We start from the raw sequence: 15633 nt of genomic DNA, 5'->3' as shown, positions 1-15633 counted from the left end.
CAAGCCAAGAAAAGCTGCGAGTCAGAATTGTCGGGTGGAAGAAAGACCCACAGCGGCTGGTGCTTTCTCGCTCACTAACCCAAGCCTGTGTCGGCGGCAGAGGGAAGGGCCGGAGCTCCTGGAGGAGCCGGTCATTACTGGCCACCCTAGGGTGCTTCCCTGACGCGGCACTGCTGAGTTCTGGCTTCGCCTGATCTCCTCTGAGAAGCTCCCTCCTAAAACCACAGGCACTCCCCAGGGGTCTGGGATAAGGAACAGGTTCACATGCTGCCCCCCCAAGTCTGCCAAAAGACAAGAAGCAGCGTCCGCCCAGGCCGGGTCACCCGCGGAGATGACGTCAAACCTCAGCCCCGCCCCACCGGTGACAGGCAAGGGTGCAGGCTGCAGCCCGCTCCCCCCTCTCCCCTTGCCTCCCCCACCGCGGCTCCCCGTGGCACGGCTGGACCGAGCCCCCGGGGTGAATCGGGCCGCTCAGCCGGGCTTTGCCTGCCCAGGTAGACTGCAAGCCCCACGCAGGCCGCACGGTGCCCAGCGTCCTCCCGCTCCCCCTGCAGGGCTTCACGGCTGCATGGCTCGCAGGCAGGGTCAGAGGGCATGGGGAGAGAGCCCGTTGCCGGTCTCAGAGAGCCTTCCTGCCCCCATTGCACGGTTTCTGGTAACGTGTGCTTCCCTGAAGGACCAGGACGAGCTGCTCGAGGAACCAGCTGCCTTCCCGGGGAGCCGACGTCCGGGAGGGGTCCTTGGCTTTCTCAGCAAATAGAGACCCCGTTGGAATAAAGGCCCCGACTTCCCCACAGACCACTGTCTTCCACATTATGGAGAAGCTACGAGGCCTTACCCTTGTCCTTCCAGAGAATGTTGGCTCTGCCCCGTGGTTCTCAGCCCGCTGCGGCCTGAGGAGGGCGTCTTATCCGCCAGACACTAACCGCCCCCTTCACAATTGTTTTTCAGCACCTGCTGACGGATACGGAAGTGTCGTCCCAGGAGGGCTGCATCCAAAAGGTAGGAGAGCTGGTTCCACGCCTTCTCCCTTGCTGGGGCCTACGTGCAAGCCTGAGCTAGCGTGCGTGTCGCCAGGTCCGTGGCGCGGCCCGCGGTTCGCGAGCGATGCACTGTGGGTGGCAGAATGCATGCCCAGGACAGGGATTCTGATGACGTGAGGACGGATGCTGGTTTGCACTGTGTCAGCGGGTAGGGGGTCAATGCCCCGAACCAACCCTAACCCCTGAGAACGGGAGAGCCCGCACCCGCGGGAACGCTCAGGCCATGCAGACGCAGGAAAATTAAATAAACGCAGGTCATGTTTGTTTAACCATCTCCACTGGATACTCACATGAAAAGAATACGGAGAGGGGGGGCACCACAACTGGCTGCAAATTCCGCAGAGCCAGTGCTGTCCGCGGCTTCCAAACGGGGCTCGGGCACGGCGTCGAATAAGCAGCTGACCAGGTGAAAGAAACGGTGTCCACGTGGGCAGCGTCTCCTGCCCTCCTGGCGGGTGACAGAGAGTCGCTGGGGGCACATTTGGCTCTACAAGGATCCAGAGAGTAAACTAGGCCCAGAAAAAAAACCAGTAAATGGAGGGACCCAGAAGCCGTTCATGAGACGGGGTTCAGCGTCCGCCCAGGCCGGGTCACCCGCGGACATGCACACACGCAGGACACACGCACACTCACACTCACACTCGATGCGGTAGCTGACCCCCTCTTGGATTTTCCAGTAGAACTAGGACAGCGCTCTCTCGCCGCGCTCGTCTCAAAGCACCACCCGGGCTAGGCGGAGAGGCGCGCCCGCCTAGGATGCCCAGACGGTGTCACGACGCCCGGGCCCTGGGTTGTCTCGCTTTCATCAAGCGCCGTTGGTCCCTGTCAGCGTCGCAGGACGTGCACCCGGGACACGGTCAGCCTCTGCTGGGGAGCCTGAGGCGTGTCACAACGCCCAGCGTCGCAGGTGTTCCCCGCGCCCAGCCTGTTGGTCTGAGCCGAGGACTCTGGGCAGAGCACTCTGTGGGGGGGTACCTGTCCCGTCTCCCCGGGTCCATCCCACAAATACTGATTTTGGAGAAAAGCCTGCGGAGGGAGGCATTTTCTGACTCTGCAGTGACTTCCTGAAGGAGCTCTGGCCGGGGGTGATCTCTTGGCTCATTCTCGCCCACAACCCACTGTCTGCGTCTGGCCCGGGACCTGCCTGTCCCAGCCGCGCTGCCCAGGGCGGCCTGAAGCCTTTCTTCCTTAAAACACCACATCCCTCCCAACAGCCCCCTTTCCCTCTTCCTGCCTCTGGGAACAACCTCGGATTTCCCTAAAGGATGTGAGGTAGTGAGAGATTTCAAACAGCTTTCCCGTATTTCAAAGAATTGAAGTCTTTCCTCTCTCCCGTGAAAAAGGCCCCACAGTCAAGTCCAGTGTCTTAACCTCTGGAGAGAACACAAAATCTTCCTTTTTCTCACCATGAACAGGCAGCTGAGGAGGGGACGCGGGTGGGACTTGCCCCAACAGTGGGTGGACTGGTGGGAGGTTAGAGTGACGCATTTTTGATGGGACGGGCAGTTGGTAGTCCAGTGTGGGTGCCAGGGTCAGGGCAGAAGGCCGGAAGGTCAAGCGTAAATGTGAGGATGGTGAGGAGGCCGGGGCAGGATGCTTTTGAGCCCTAAGGAGATGCACCCGGGGAGGACCCCAGTCAGTACGTCTGTCCGCTCTGCTCCTGGAGCACCATGGCTCCTGGCACGCCTTGCCCTTTCCTAAACCCTCAGCCCATCGGGCCCTCCTGACCCGTCAGAGGGGTTTCCTGAGAGCCGCTTAGGGGATGGGTGGGAGGCGCCCCGCAGACAGGGGCACGCTCGTGCTGCTTAGAACAGGCATGCCCTAAAACACAGAACCTCGTAAGGCCCAGGGGAGAGGTCGGAGATTCCCACTGTGCACAGAATCCCACTGACCCAATGCCCACAGCGGCCAGACAGTCGGGGGCCCGGGCACCAGAGCAAAGGGGGCCTTGGCAGCCATCCATTTGGAAAGAGGCCTCCTGACTCCCAGCCCCGCACGTCTGTCTTCTACCACCCTGCAGGCCCAGGTTGCAGGGGGAGGCTGCTGCCCCGCAGGGGGGCTCCGCCCACCTCCTCATGCACACCCCTCCCCACACGGAGAAGCAGCCCCACAGCCCTCTGCCATCCATTGAATTCTGGGATTCTAACAGCCTCGGGCTGAACTTGGACATTATCAGCACTGGGGGCATTCAAGTGTGACAGGATGGGTGCCCAGGGTCACGTTGGTGTGGTGGTCAAAACCTAACCCTGTGCTTAGCTCTGGACCCATCCGGCCAGCTCCCTGCCCAGACGGTCCGGGAGGGAGGGAGACGGGAGCAAAGATGCAAAGCCAAATGGGTTCGCGCACTGAGGTTGGGCAGTGGGTAACCGCCGTGTTCGTCTGACCTTCCTTCCAAAAAGCAGGTCCCCCTTACCCCGCCCGAGCCATGCTACTCCCAGCTGCGGAGATCGACGCAGGCCCACGTGCATTACAGGATATGACCACACATGGCTCGGCGTGCTGTGTTAAGGACACATTGAGTGAATTCCTTGGCAAGAGGATGTAGACCCCCATTTATCAGTTTTGTGGTTTGGGAGTTTCGTGTCTGGATGAACTGGGCCTGTCCTCCCCCACTCGTCTGGGAGCCTTAAAATACTGTGGGCAATCTGGGGGGGCCTTGGGTGGGTCAGTGGACTCCTCCAGCTTCAGCCGTTCCATCCTGAGGATGATGACGCTTCCTGTTCTTTGCGTAGGTCAGTGAAGTGTAACAAAAGGTAATTAATGCAATCAGCGGCTTGACACAGATGCAGAAAATGTGATATTTTGTGGGAAGTCCCAGTTATAAGTTCTCAGCATCAGAGAGCCAGGTTGCTGGACGCGCCGTGGAATCCCTCTGCTGCCGCCGCTGAGACAGGAGCCCAGGCCCAGGGAGGGGTGCCGCCCCCACGCTCACAGGGGAGGCGGGACTCGAACCCACGGGCCGCTGGGCCTGCGGTGGAGGGCGGGGCTCCCGCGGGAGTGATGGCGCAAGGCCTGGGAGCCCTGCCAGGCTCGGCCCCGCCCCTCAGGTCCGGGCCCCCATCCCCGCCGCCCCACCCCTCCGTGGTGTCGCCTGCATCTCTCAGCCGGGTCTCCAGTGAGCTGTGTCTCCCGCAGTGCCGAATCCGCTCTCCATCCCCTGCGCCCTCCTTCTTTCGTGGCCCCCACGGCCCCCACCCCCGCGCAGCCAGCGAGGCCACGCAGCCCAGAGCTCCGGTGCTGATGAGACGCCGGCCGTGCGCCGCCGCCGCTGGAGCCCTCTCCATCCCCGCGCCAGCCCGGGTGTGTGCCTTGGGCACAGAGGCCGCGCCGCCGGGAAGTCCCTTTGACTTCAGGTCTGCAGGTCGGGCTGCGTTGCCTCTCCCAGCCTCTGTGCCTGGACCTCTGGGACTGCTCCCTCCGGCGGACTCTATTTCGTCTCTGTTTACTTAGAGGGAAAGCCCGGGGCTCCTGCAGGGCAAACATCTGCGGGAGATAATCTAGCCAGTTGTCCATCCATCACTCGGGTCGCCCGGCTCCCTGGAGAGCCCGCCGGAGCCTGTAATAAAAAGGCCCAGCGAAGAGGCTTTGGGGACGAATAAAGAGCCGTGTTAAGGGCCCGCTGAAAATGGATGGAAGACATTATTAAGGCTCAATGGCCGTCTTATCAAAATCCAATAGGATAGACATTTGGCAAAAGGCTTAAATTTATTCTTTGACTTTCTGGAGGGCTTGAATTTATCCGTTAACAAGAGTGTAGTCCACCCGGGGAGATGGTATCAGCTAAAAGAATTTTGATTTAATCTCTCTGGTGATATGAAAAGGGGACACGCAAGCCCCCGGCCGCCTTCCCATTGTCCCACTTTATCTTGTTTTCTTTGACCATCTTGAAAAGGAAGGACGTGTTAATACGGTACAACTGGGGGGAAAGGCAAACAAAAGAAAGTGACCTTTTCCTTTTTTTATTTTTATTTTTTCTTCTCCTCCCCTCCTCTGTCTGCCCCCACCCCACCAAAAATCGGGAATTTGCATCAGTAGGGCTAGGACCGGAAGGAGAAAGGTGCCTCCTGAGAAACTCCGAGGACCACAGTCCTCTGGGTCTGGTGCCTGGGGGTGGCGGGGGGCTGAGGGGTGCACAGGGAGTCCAAAGGAAAGAAAGCTAATGAAGTCCGGTGCTGGAAGAGGGAGTGTGATGGCTCCATAAATCTCTCCCCCATCATTACGTGCAAAATGCTACAGGTCATAAAAGCCATCTGATGGCCCAGCCTGGCACTGTCCACACAGGGTGATTGATTGATAATTATTATAATTTGTGAAATGGTTATTTGTATGTTAGGACCGCGGTCTGCACCACTGGGCTGTTGTGTGTGTGTGTGTGACATGCGCCTGGCCCCAGTGACATACCTCTGCTCTTGGGGATCCCTCCTGGGGGGTGGGGGTGCTGGGGGTGGGGTCTAGGGAAGCCTGGCCGGGGAGTCTGGGAAGACAACTCTTCAAGCTGCAAGAAGGTGGCAGTGGGGACCACGGGCAGCTGCTAAGTGTCTTCTGTGCCCGCACACCCCGAGGTCTCAGCGCCTGCCGCCGGGCTGTGACTCTGCTGTTTGGTGGGCCTGGTTCCTGGCCGGGCCGGCCCTGGAAGCCCAGCACAGGGTCCCATAGCCAGGTCCTGCTGTGCGGGGGCTGCCTTCTGTGGTCTGTGGCTCTGGCGTGGCCCTGGAAGTGGCTGGGGGTCCGGGGAGGTGCAAGAAGGGCTGGTGGGCACACGCAGGGTTCCGCCGGGCTTAGCGGGCGGGAAGCTTCGCTGGGTCCTTCTCATGCTTCGCCTGTGCCCGCAAGGATGGTTTTAGCAGTCCTTTCCTTTTTCCTCTTTACCTCCCAGCCAGCAACACTCAGGAGCCACCAACACCCTATAACTCACCAGCATTTTACCTGCAAAGACGCTTTATTACCCCCCAAAAATCACACCAGAGACCCCAGCCCTCAGAACCCTGCAATCACAATTAATAATTTGCATGTGGGATCGGTTATGTCTTTATGAAATCAAAGTGTGTTTAGCTGCCACAGAGACAGCCCCGAGTTGATTTTGATAATCTGGGGCTGAATAGACTTGCTCGGATGCAGTAAGCCCCGGACAAAAGGCTGGGCAGTGGCTGAAAGCCCTCTGACGGCACGTCTCCCTCTCCTTTGTTCGGGGGCCGCTGATAAAAGAACCAGGAGTCCATTAATTCAGTGAATGAACATATAGTAAAGTCAGTGCCTCTTGAGAACAATAATGTTGAGGTCAGCTTCGGTTGCCATGGAAACTAAGTACCCCTAAGAAGTTTGCATCCCTGATTTTGCTGAATCAAAGGCTGCAAAGCGGAGAGGTGTAGGGGCCGCGACCAGAAAGCCAGAGAGCGCCGCCTCCGCCGGTCCCCTTCCCGAGAAGGTGCAGGCCTCAGCCCCGGGGCTCAGGCCCAGCCACAGGCCCGGCCTCCGGTCTGGCTTCCCGCCTCCCCACCCGCCCCTCCCGGGAGGCCTCTGATTTCACAACCGCGACTCTTATCTGAAGAGGCCGCTTAGGTGTGACTTTGGTGGCTCCAGTTCCCGGGCAGAAAGTCAGGCCCGAGGGAGGGGCCACAGCCTGGAGGCTCCCCGCCCCCTCTGACGGTGGACTCTGACCTCCGGCCACCTCGAAGCACCTGAACTTGTCCCTGGGGGGCGGGGGCCGCCCTGATAAGGGTGATTAATGGGCGGATAGTGGCGAGTTGGTGAGCTGCAGGGCAGCTGCTGGCCTGGGGGGGGGCACGACATTTTAAACGTAACCTTTTTGCATTTTCAGGCCCCTAAACTGAGTTGATCCACTTGCCCTGCCCCGCCCCATCCTGAGGACCCCTGACACCAGCTTTAAGCTTCTCCTCCGCTGGGCGAGGGGCAGCTACTTTACCACGTGCCCGCGGGGGGAGCTGTGGGTCTGAGGAAGGCCGGCTCTCGCCTGGGGGTGCTGGGGGTGCAGCGGCTGCCAGCAGGCCATGGAGGGCACGCTGCTCCCACAGACCCGCCCCAGCTCCAGAGCCACACCTGGGGGGCAGGGAGGGAGATTTATTTCTCCTCTTTTTTGCTACTGAGAAAGCCACGAGCCGTCTTGTCTCTCTCCCTGGAGCACCTCTGAGAATTAGGCTCCGAAAGGCTTCTGGGCTGCAGCTTGGGGTCCCGGAGGAGGGAGAGTGGAGGCCCCCTGGGGTCCACCAGCAGCCGAAGGCAGGGCTTGTGAGACCAGGTGACTTGGGGGCCCTCTCTGGGGTCAGGCCCTCCCCGCCAGCCGCCCTGCTGACACTTTCTGCCCAAACTTAAATCTCGAAGGCGGAGAAAACATCACCATTTTCATAGGACAGGCTCAGCAATGGAAAATACGCCTTACCCCGGAAGGTAAACAAGGGAACTTCTCCTTTTGGCTGGAGACCCAGGGAGGCTGGGCCAGGTCCAGTGCCCCTCCCAGCCCACCCCAGCTCTCTAAACCTGGGTCTGCCTGGACGCCGTAGCCCTCGGCCTTGAGCTTGGCCTGCTGCGTTTCCGGCTCCTCCTCTGCGAGCCAGATAGATAATCCGTCTCCAGTGCCCGACTCGGTCCCCGGCGTTCAGTTGGGTAACACGATAGTGACTGGGTCCAGCTCTGGGCATCGGAGGTTGGGGGTGCGACAATCCGTCTCCAGTGCCCGACTCGGTCCCCGGCGTTCAGTTGGGTAACACGATAGTGACTGGGTCCAGCTCTGGGCATCGGAGGTTGGGGGTGCAGCTGCTGTGGCCGGCACGGGGACGAGGGGGCAGAGGGGCCCCGGGTGGACGCCGGCCATGGATGGAGGGTGTCAGGCCTCTCCGGGGACACCTGCGGCAGGTCAGAGCGCACGGGCAGGGTGGCGTCTGCCGCAGGGCCCTCCTCAAAACTGCGCGGAACCTCGGGGTGTCCAAGGTGGTGCTCGGAGGAGGGTGCTAGGAAAGATTGTTCAGAGCAGGACGCCTCTCGTGCCGGTAATGAAGCGGATTTATTATCTACATTACCGGCTTTATAGGAGCCAGATGGCGATGTCCGTAAACTCCATAATCTTCAGGTGGGTGCAATAGTGAGTTAATTAAATTGTGCCTCACTATCAGGAGAGAAAAATAGATCAGCTCTGAGGCCTGTTCAGCATCTTCTGCTTTAAACATACAGACACCTCCCTCGGCAAAGCCGGCGTCACTGGCTTGGGGGGGCTGCTGTCACAGGAGCAACCCCGGGGCTCACCTCCGTGCTGAAAGCCCATTAGCGCGATTATCATCGTTGTGAGTGCAAGGCACACTCTGGCTTGACACAAACAGGTGTATCAAGGTGGCTGGTCCCTCTCTGCGTAAAGGACAGCAGCGCCGGAGACGCTGTGAGCACCTGGGGACCCCTCCCTCTGCCCAGTCGCTGCTGCTGTGCCCCCTTCTTTCGCGTGTTGAGCACCCCAAGCCTCGAGGGTTGCTGTTCCCTGGGGAGGTCTTGGGGGCAGGCTATGCGGGTGCCCCTCGCCAGCACCCAGGGCCCCACTCCGTCCCTGCGCAGGCCTGTGGGAGGCCTTGGGAAGCCTCTCGACTTCATGCAGGAAGACAGGGCCTGCATGTGGGGGTCTCTGTGGCCTGCCCGGGCTTGCAGAGGGGACTGGCCCGTTCACCATCTTCTCTGAGCGGTGGCACTGGCTTCCTATGTCGGCGTGGGTGTGGGTGTGGTGGTCCCGGGGGGCCCACACCGGCTGCCACAGAGCCTCTAGCCTCTGCCCTGCCTCCTGCAGAAGTTTTGAGGCTCATGTTGCTGATGGGCTGACCGTGTGCTGAGCCTTGGGGGAAGGTGCAGGGCCAGGAAGAGGGTGGAAGGGAAGGAGAGCAGGTGCGGGGGCCTGAACTTGTCCCAGCGAGGGGCTCCTCTGTCACTGTCGTTTATAGAGTGCCTGCCATTAGCCAGCCACTTGATGTCCATCAGCTCACTTACTCCCAATCACCCCAGACAGGTGTGCTTGCCCTGCTTTACTGGGTAGGAAACTAAGGCACGGAGAGTTTGTCACTTGAGTAGGCCACACGATTCAGCAGAGAGGCCAGTTCTCAATGGCAGCAAGGAGACCGTGTGCTAGCCTGTGCTGTGAGCTTTCCTCCAGCCAAGCTCCCCAGACGTAGAGCTCGCCTACACATTCAGCGTTCGGATGGCGCGAAGCCTTCAAGTTCAGAGAAAGCTAAGACAGAGCAGGGCTGCGCTCATTGGAAGCAGGTGTATCAGTCAGCTATTGCCACAATAATGCCGTGTAACAAACCATCCCAAAACTCGGTGACTTAAAGCAATCCTAGCTGGTTCTCACACGCGTGCAGGTTGGCTGGTCCAGGCTGGGCTCAGGGGTGTGGTTTGCTCTGCACACCTGTCAGGCTCCTTGCACCAGGGGGCTGCATGGGGTGTGTGGTTGTCATGGTGATGGCAGAGGGGGAGGGGGACACCCACAGTCATTGTGGGGCCTGGGCTCTGAGGGAGTACATTCCCCCTGCATCCGCCGCAGCCAGCAGCACAGGGTGGGAGGGGGAGCTCTGTCTCTCCTGGCGGGGACGCAGTCATGTGGCCGAGGGCATGGAGGTGGGGACACCGTGCATTCTATTGTAGTGGGCTTCCTGGAGGAGGTGACTGGAGCTGGCACGTGACCAGTTCCCAAGTGCAAGCTAAAGTGGGGAGAGTCATTGAGGTGTGCGGCTGGAGAAGGGAGTCCGTGCCAGGCGATTACACTGTGAGCACACAGGAAAAGACGAGGGCGCCTTGCGTCACAAGTCCCCTGCCTCGCCGGCTTCCGGGGTCTCTTAGGTGCACCAGCCCTGGGGAACGACCCCCTCCCTGGAGGGGCTCTGATCTGTGGTCTGGAGTTGTTAGTCTGTCTTAGGGGTTGTCCAGGTCCGTTTGCTGGGAGGGATTCAGGAGACCCCCGTAGGGAGGGAGAGCAGGACGGGGGAGGGTAAACCACCTCAGCCCAGCCCTGGGCCCTAAAAGAGGCATTTGGACAACCTCCCACTATCAGCGGGCTTCGCTCTCTGGCCACATGAAGAACCATAAGTGCTTAGGACCAAGTGACAGAAGCCAACCTGGGAAGGCTCCCTGCTGTGATTCCAGCTCCATGATGTTCGGAAAAGACAAAGCTGCAGAGACGGTACAAGATCCGTGTTCCCGGGGTGGGGGAGGGAGGGGCGGAGCGCAGGAGATTTGTAGGGTCATGAAGCTGCTCCGTGTGATCCTGCAGTGGTGTCTACACGACACTGATGCTTATCTGGACCCGCAGCAAGTACAGCCGACCCCAGCACCGGCACCGGATGGTGTGTCGGCACTGGCTCACCGGTGGTAAGATAGACCGCACGAACCCAAGACCTCAATAAGGGGGAAAGTGGGGGCAGAGGGGGACGGGGACTCTCCGTACTTGACGCTCACGTTCCTATGAAACTAAAACCGCTCCAAAAAGCAGACTATTAACTTTTTAAGAACAGGGTTTCGGAAAAGGGGCGTATCAGGCGCACGCACGTCTTCTGTGACACGTCAGACGTGTGTAAGGACGTACGTGTGGGAAAGGGCTGCACGGGAACAGTACAGAAGTGATAATGTCGCTCTTTGCTGTGACACCATGTCTGATGTTTTTCAAAGCGGACACCCGTATGGGGTGCTTTGCTTATGGAAAAGTTGACTTACACAAAGTGCTTACCCAGTGCCCGGCCCACACCAACACCAGATGGCAAAGGTCACCATCGGCGTGGTCGGTGGTCACGGCCAGATGTGGCCACCGTTCCGTTTGCTGGATCACAAACCCTCTGAGGTCAGGGTTCCCCGTCCTGCCTACGTGTGGCGCCACTCACCGAACGTCCGAGCCTCTGCCTTGCGGGACCGCGGGAGCACGTCTTGTGGTTGGATGAACCACCTGGCCTGTGGGCATTTCTAGGCCAGCAACCACTGGCCAGTGTGGCAGCCCCCAGAGCTCTCTGCCCTCCAACACTGCAGCCAGAAAGTTCTGGAGAGGTCCCAGCAATCACCATAGGCAGAGCCATCCTGCGAATCACGCGAGGCACGCGGGAGAGACACAGCCATGCGCTATCTTGTTGGGTTTCTGGGTTTTGGAGTCCGTCATTGCAGCGTGACCTTGTCACGCACCCAGTCAGCAGTATGACCAAGAACCTACCGGGCAGGTGCTAGAGACGCACACTGGAATTCCTCGAGGTCCCTATTCTCCCAGGGCTCCTGTCCTTCCGAGACCCCGGTCACCTGTGCTGATGGGCCTCCGCAGCCCTTGTTCCTTGGGGCCCTGGGCCCTGGGCATGTCCTGCGGCAAAGTTCCAAACCAGATACCGCTCCTCATGGTGGGGCACGCTTCCAAGAGTGTTTGCTCCACACAGGTCTGGCGGAAGTGACCCCATCTTGCCGTGCTGGCTTGGCCGTGTCCCGGCAGATTGCTGATTCAAAAGAGTCATTTCTCTGGGCCAGTTTTCCTTTTTATCCCCTGTTATATACGGGGGAAATTGTGAGGATAACAAATTGATTTTGGCCAGGAAGAGTGGGATTCTTAATTTAACAGATTCAGGGTGAGTGCACCGTTTTCTTACTTAATAATATTTCCTTCTTTGAATAATACCCTCCTTCAGCACTAGGCCTCTTTGTATGCTAACAGGATTCATCATTCCACCTGACACCCCTTTCCATCAGCCGAGGCTGTGTTGGTGAACGGTTTCTTCTTACCCAGTTAACAAGATGTTTCCCCAGTACAGTGTTGATAAATTAAGTAATAAAAGGCAAGACTTATTTTTTTATATTGGAACCTTGCCTCTGTTATTCCTGAGCAATGGCCAAGATTCAGAGTATTAGCCACAGAAATGTTTGCATTGCCGGGGATGGAAAATTATCACATAAAGAGAGTCTGATGTGGTGTTCATCACGGATCAGCTGAGAGGAAGGAGAGCCTCAAAAACAAACAAAAATAATAATAAAAGTCCTCCTCCCCAGCCTTGCGCCGGGCGGGAAGGGGACGGGCGAGCTGGTGCACGGTCACAGCTGACCTGAGGGTGTCCGATGTGCCGCGAGCGGCCGGGCACTTCCTCCAGTCTCCCGAGCTTGAGGCTCTGGGTTACCAAGGCCCCGAAAGGGCAGATAATTATCGGAAGAGAATTTGCAGCGTGGGCACCCCAGAGAGCAGCAGAAATAAAGTGAGGAGGAGGAATTTTGAATAGATTTCCTCCCTTTGTATTTCTTTTTTGGATGAAAAGTGCAGAGGCAGGAGTAAGGGGAACTGGCAAGGTAGAGAAAAACATCAAATTAGCCTTCAGGAAGGTCTGGCTTGGCAGGGGCTGTCCTAGGTGTGGGGAGCTGGGGGGACGAGAGGCATCTTTGTCCCATGTCTGCCAGTGTGCCGCCGTCCAGGAGGGAGAACCAGCCGGAAGGGAGGCCTACGTCTGTCCCCACTGGCTCACTCAGGAGCGGGGCCAAGGCCCGCGCAGACTGGAAGGTGCCAGGGTGGGCAGGACGGTTCCCGTGCCCGGGGCACGATCATGTCTTTCTGTGTGTGAAGTCAGGCCATGCTGGGGCCAGGACGCGGCGAGGCAGACACCCATCTGCGTGCTCACTGCTATGCTGCCAAGCCCGGCCAAGCTGACAGGTGTAGGCCGCCTCTGGGGCGTGCTGGGTGCCTCATGACAGCGCTGGGACACAGATGCTCTTCTTCCCTGGGATTCGGACGGGTGAACTCACCCCCCTAAAGTCATTCGGACAGTAAGCTGCAAACTTGGCCCCTGCACAAATGCTCCCAAACCCAGACTCTGAAACTACAAGACTCTGCCCAGCAAGGTGTTTTCAGGACGGCCAGCCGGCTCACCCCCGGGATCATCTTCTTCCCTAGGTGTTGACGGGGAAGTGTGTGTTCCCTGAAGGCAGGTGCTAATTTGGGGGCCTCCCCCTGGCCTGGGCTGGTGCCCATCTCCTCTCCCAGTTGGTTTTACTGGTTGGCACGCTGTCCCCAGTCTCTCCTCCCGCTAGTGCAACAAATGTCCAGCACCCCAGCCACCTCATTAAACACGCTTTTCTTTAATAATCACCATTTGGCCCCCAAAGTGTCACTGTAATACTCCTCAAAGCCCTCACCCCTCTTTAGGCCCCTGGTTTCCCAACATGACACACAAGAAGCCCCACACACACGATGCGATACAAGGAGAGCTTTGTGTCTCCCCACATTTCCCTCCTGGCCCCACTTCTGCAGCCGCACTCCCAGGGGGAGACTCTGCTCTGCCAGCAGGACAGCACAGCCTTGGGCGTATGCACCCCAGCAAGTGCCCCCGCCCTGCTGCTCCCATGGGAGCACTTCCAGAGGTGTTCGGGTCCCAGATCCCCAGACACAGCCTTAGAAGACATTCAGGGTTTGCTCAGCTAACCCCAAGGTTTGCCTTTTTGCTCAGCTTCCAATGAGCTGCTGAGCAGCCACCATGAAGGCCTGTCCATGGCACTTTCTAAGGGCTTGCGCAGGGGGGTCTGGTGCTGGGAAGATCTTAGAAGGCAAAAGATTGTCCAAGGGTGTGTTTATCCTCCAGCACCTTGATTTCCTCATCTGTAGAGTGGAGTTGATAATAGCTCCTGCCTCAAAGTTATGATGAGTGATGACATGAGATGCTATGCAGAGAGCACACTTCAAATAGCACCTGGTGCACGCTTACAGTTCAGAGTGAGAGTGGTGATGATGCTGATGGTGGTGGTGGTGGGGATGATGGTGATGGTGATGATGGTGATATGGGTGATGGTGATGATGGTGATATTGGTGATGGTGATGATGGTGATGTTGGTGATGGTGATGATGATGGTGATATTGGTGATGATGGTGATGATGATGGTGATGATGGTGATGGTGATGATGGTGATATTGGTGATGGTGATGATGTTGATGTTGGTGATGGTGATGATGATGGTGATATTGGTGATGATGGTGATGGTGATAATGATGATGGTGGTGGTGATGATGGTGATGATGATGATGGTGATGATGGTGGTGATGATGATGATGGTGATGTTGGTGATGATGGTGATGGTATTGATGGTGATAGTGATGGTGATGATAATGATGATGGTGGTGATGATGATGATGGTGACGATGGTGATGGTGGTGATAATGATGGTGATCATGGTGATGATGATGGTGATGGGGATGATGATGGGGATGTTGATGATGATGGTGATGACGGTGATGATGGTGGTGATGATGATGGTGATGGGGATGATGATGGGGATGTTGGTGATGACGGTGATGACGGTGGTGATGACGGTGGTGATGATGATGGTGATGATGGTGATTGTGATGAGCCTTTGAGGTCCCATCCAGACACAGTCATTACATGGGGAGCCAAGAGCACAGGAGGATCACCCACAGAGGGATCACAAGATCCCTGAAACTCCAGTTTTAGCTCTACCATCAATTTGTGTGACCTGGGAAAGGTCACTTAACCTCTCAGGACCTCGGTTTCCGACCTGGCAACCTAGAGCAGACACTCTGTACCCCACTCAAGTTTCTGGTGTGGGAGGAGCCCAGAGATAAGGCCTGGAGCGGGGCACTGGCGGGCACCTCACAAGCATGAAGCAGCACTAAAAGAAAAAACAACAGGAAGAGACGGAAAGGAAAGTCATAAACGTCCCTCACATACTGGCCCTCCAGGATGACCCCTCACACAGAGAAGCAGGCCTTGGGGAGTTAATAAGAAATACAGGACTTCCTGCAAGATAGCAAGTGAATTGTGAGCCGTGAATTACTTTTTTCCTTTGAAAAATGATGTAGTCGGGTCAAAATATTTTTGCATTTCAAACACTTGAGTTCCTTTGTCCTTGGGGCTGACACGACTCGGTTTCCATGCAGACTCACAATGCGGGGAAACATCTTTTAACTGCCAGACGGCCCTCCCGATAAGCCCGCCAATTCATAATGTGCGTTCAGAAAGCTGTAGCGGGTGAGAAAGCAGAGGCCTTTGCAAAGTCTATTTACACAGCAGCGAGAAGCCTTTCCACCCCCTAGGTAAACAGGCGAGTGCAGGCTGCTGAGCCCTGGGGCGGGGGAGCACTGTACTCCACACCAGCCAGGCTCCCCGGCAGGTCTGCCTGGGTGCCCCCTCCACCGGCGTGCTGGGGACTCAGGTCTGCGACAGCACCACCTTCCCCAGGGACGGGGCATTTCCTTCAGAGCCAATGTCATCCTCCCAGGACCCAGTCCAGAAACGTACCCCATGGGGCTGGTTTCTCAGCAGATGGTGGGTCTAGACGGCAGCATGCTTGGCTCCTTGGCCAAGGGCGGCCTGTCCTGCTGCCGTCCTGGGCCTTGAAGGGCCTGACGGGAAGGAGCCGCGCTGCAGAGCCCTCCATCCCCTTTCCTTTCCAAGCCTTCTACCCCACTGCCCCAAAGCTGAATCGAAGGCCTCACTACACGGTGTTTTCTGGGGGAAGGACTGAGCATGGGGTCTGCCTGTGCATGTGGCTAATGTTTCCTTGGGCACTTACACTTGCTACAAAACACTGGCACAGAGAGGCTAAGTAACCTGCCCAACGTCACACAGCCGTGAGAGGTAGA

General features: G+C 57.9%; 1 protein-coding gene across 8 annotated transcripts in view; it reads left to right on the top strand.

Moving 5' to 3' along the window:
* Positions 1–15633, top strand: part of PRDM16 (PR/SET domain 16) — a 317415-nt gene that overhangs the window by 149363 nt on the left and 152419 nt on the right. For all 8 annotated transcript variants that reach the window (XM_087858580.1, XM_045803488.2, XM_087858577.1 and 5 more), the window contains exon 3: positions 952–1002. In XM_087858580.1, the coding sequence (XP_087714706.1) occupies positions 952–1002 (51 nt within the window). The remainder of the gene's footprint in view (positions 1–951; positions 1003–15633) is intronic.

Source organism: Ursus americanus, chromosome 33 (assembly GCF_024610735.1).
Source record: "Ursus americanus isolate L20-20 chromosome 33, mUrsAme1.1.p, whole genome shotgun sequence".
NCBI classification, from domain to species: Eukaryota; Metazoa; Chordata; class Mammalia; order Carnivora; family Ursidae; genus Ursus; species Ursus americanus.
Note: the sequence above shows the minus strand (reverse complement) of the source record. Positions and strands in the feature narration are given on the sequence as shown.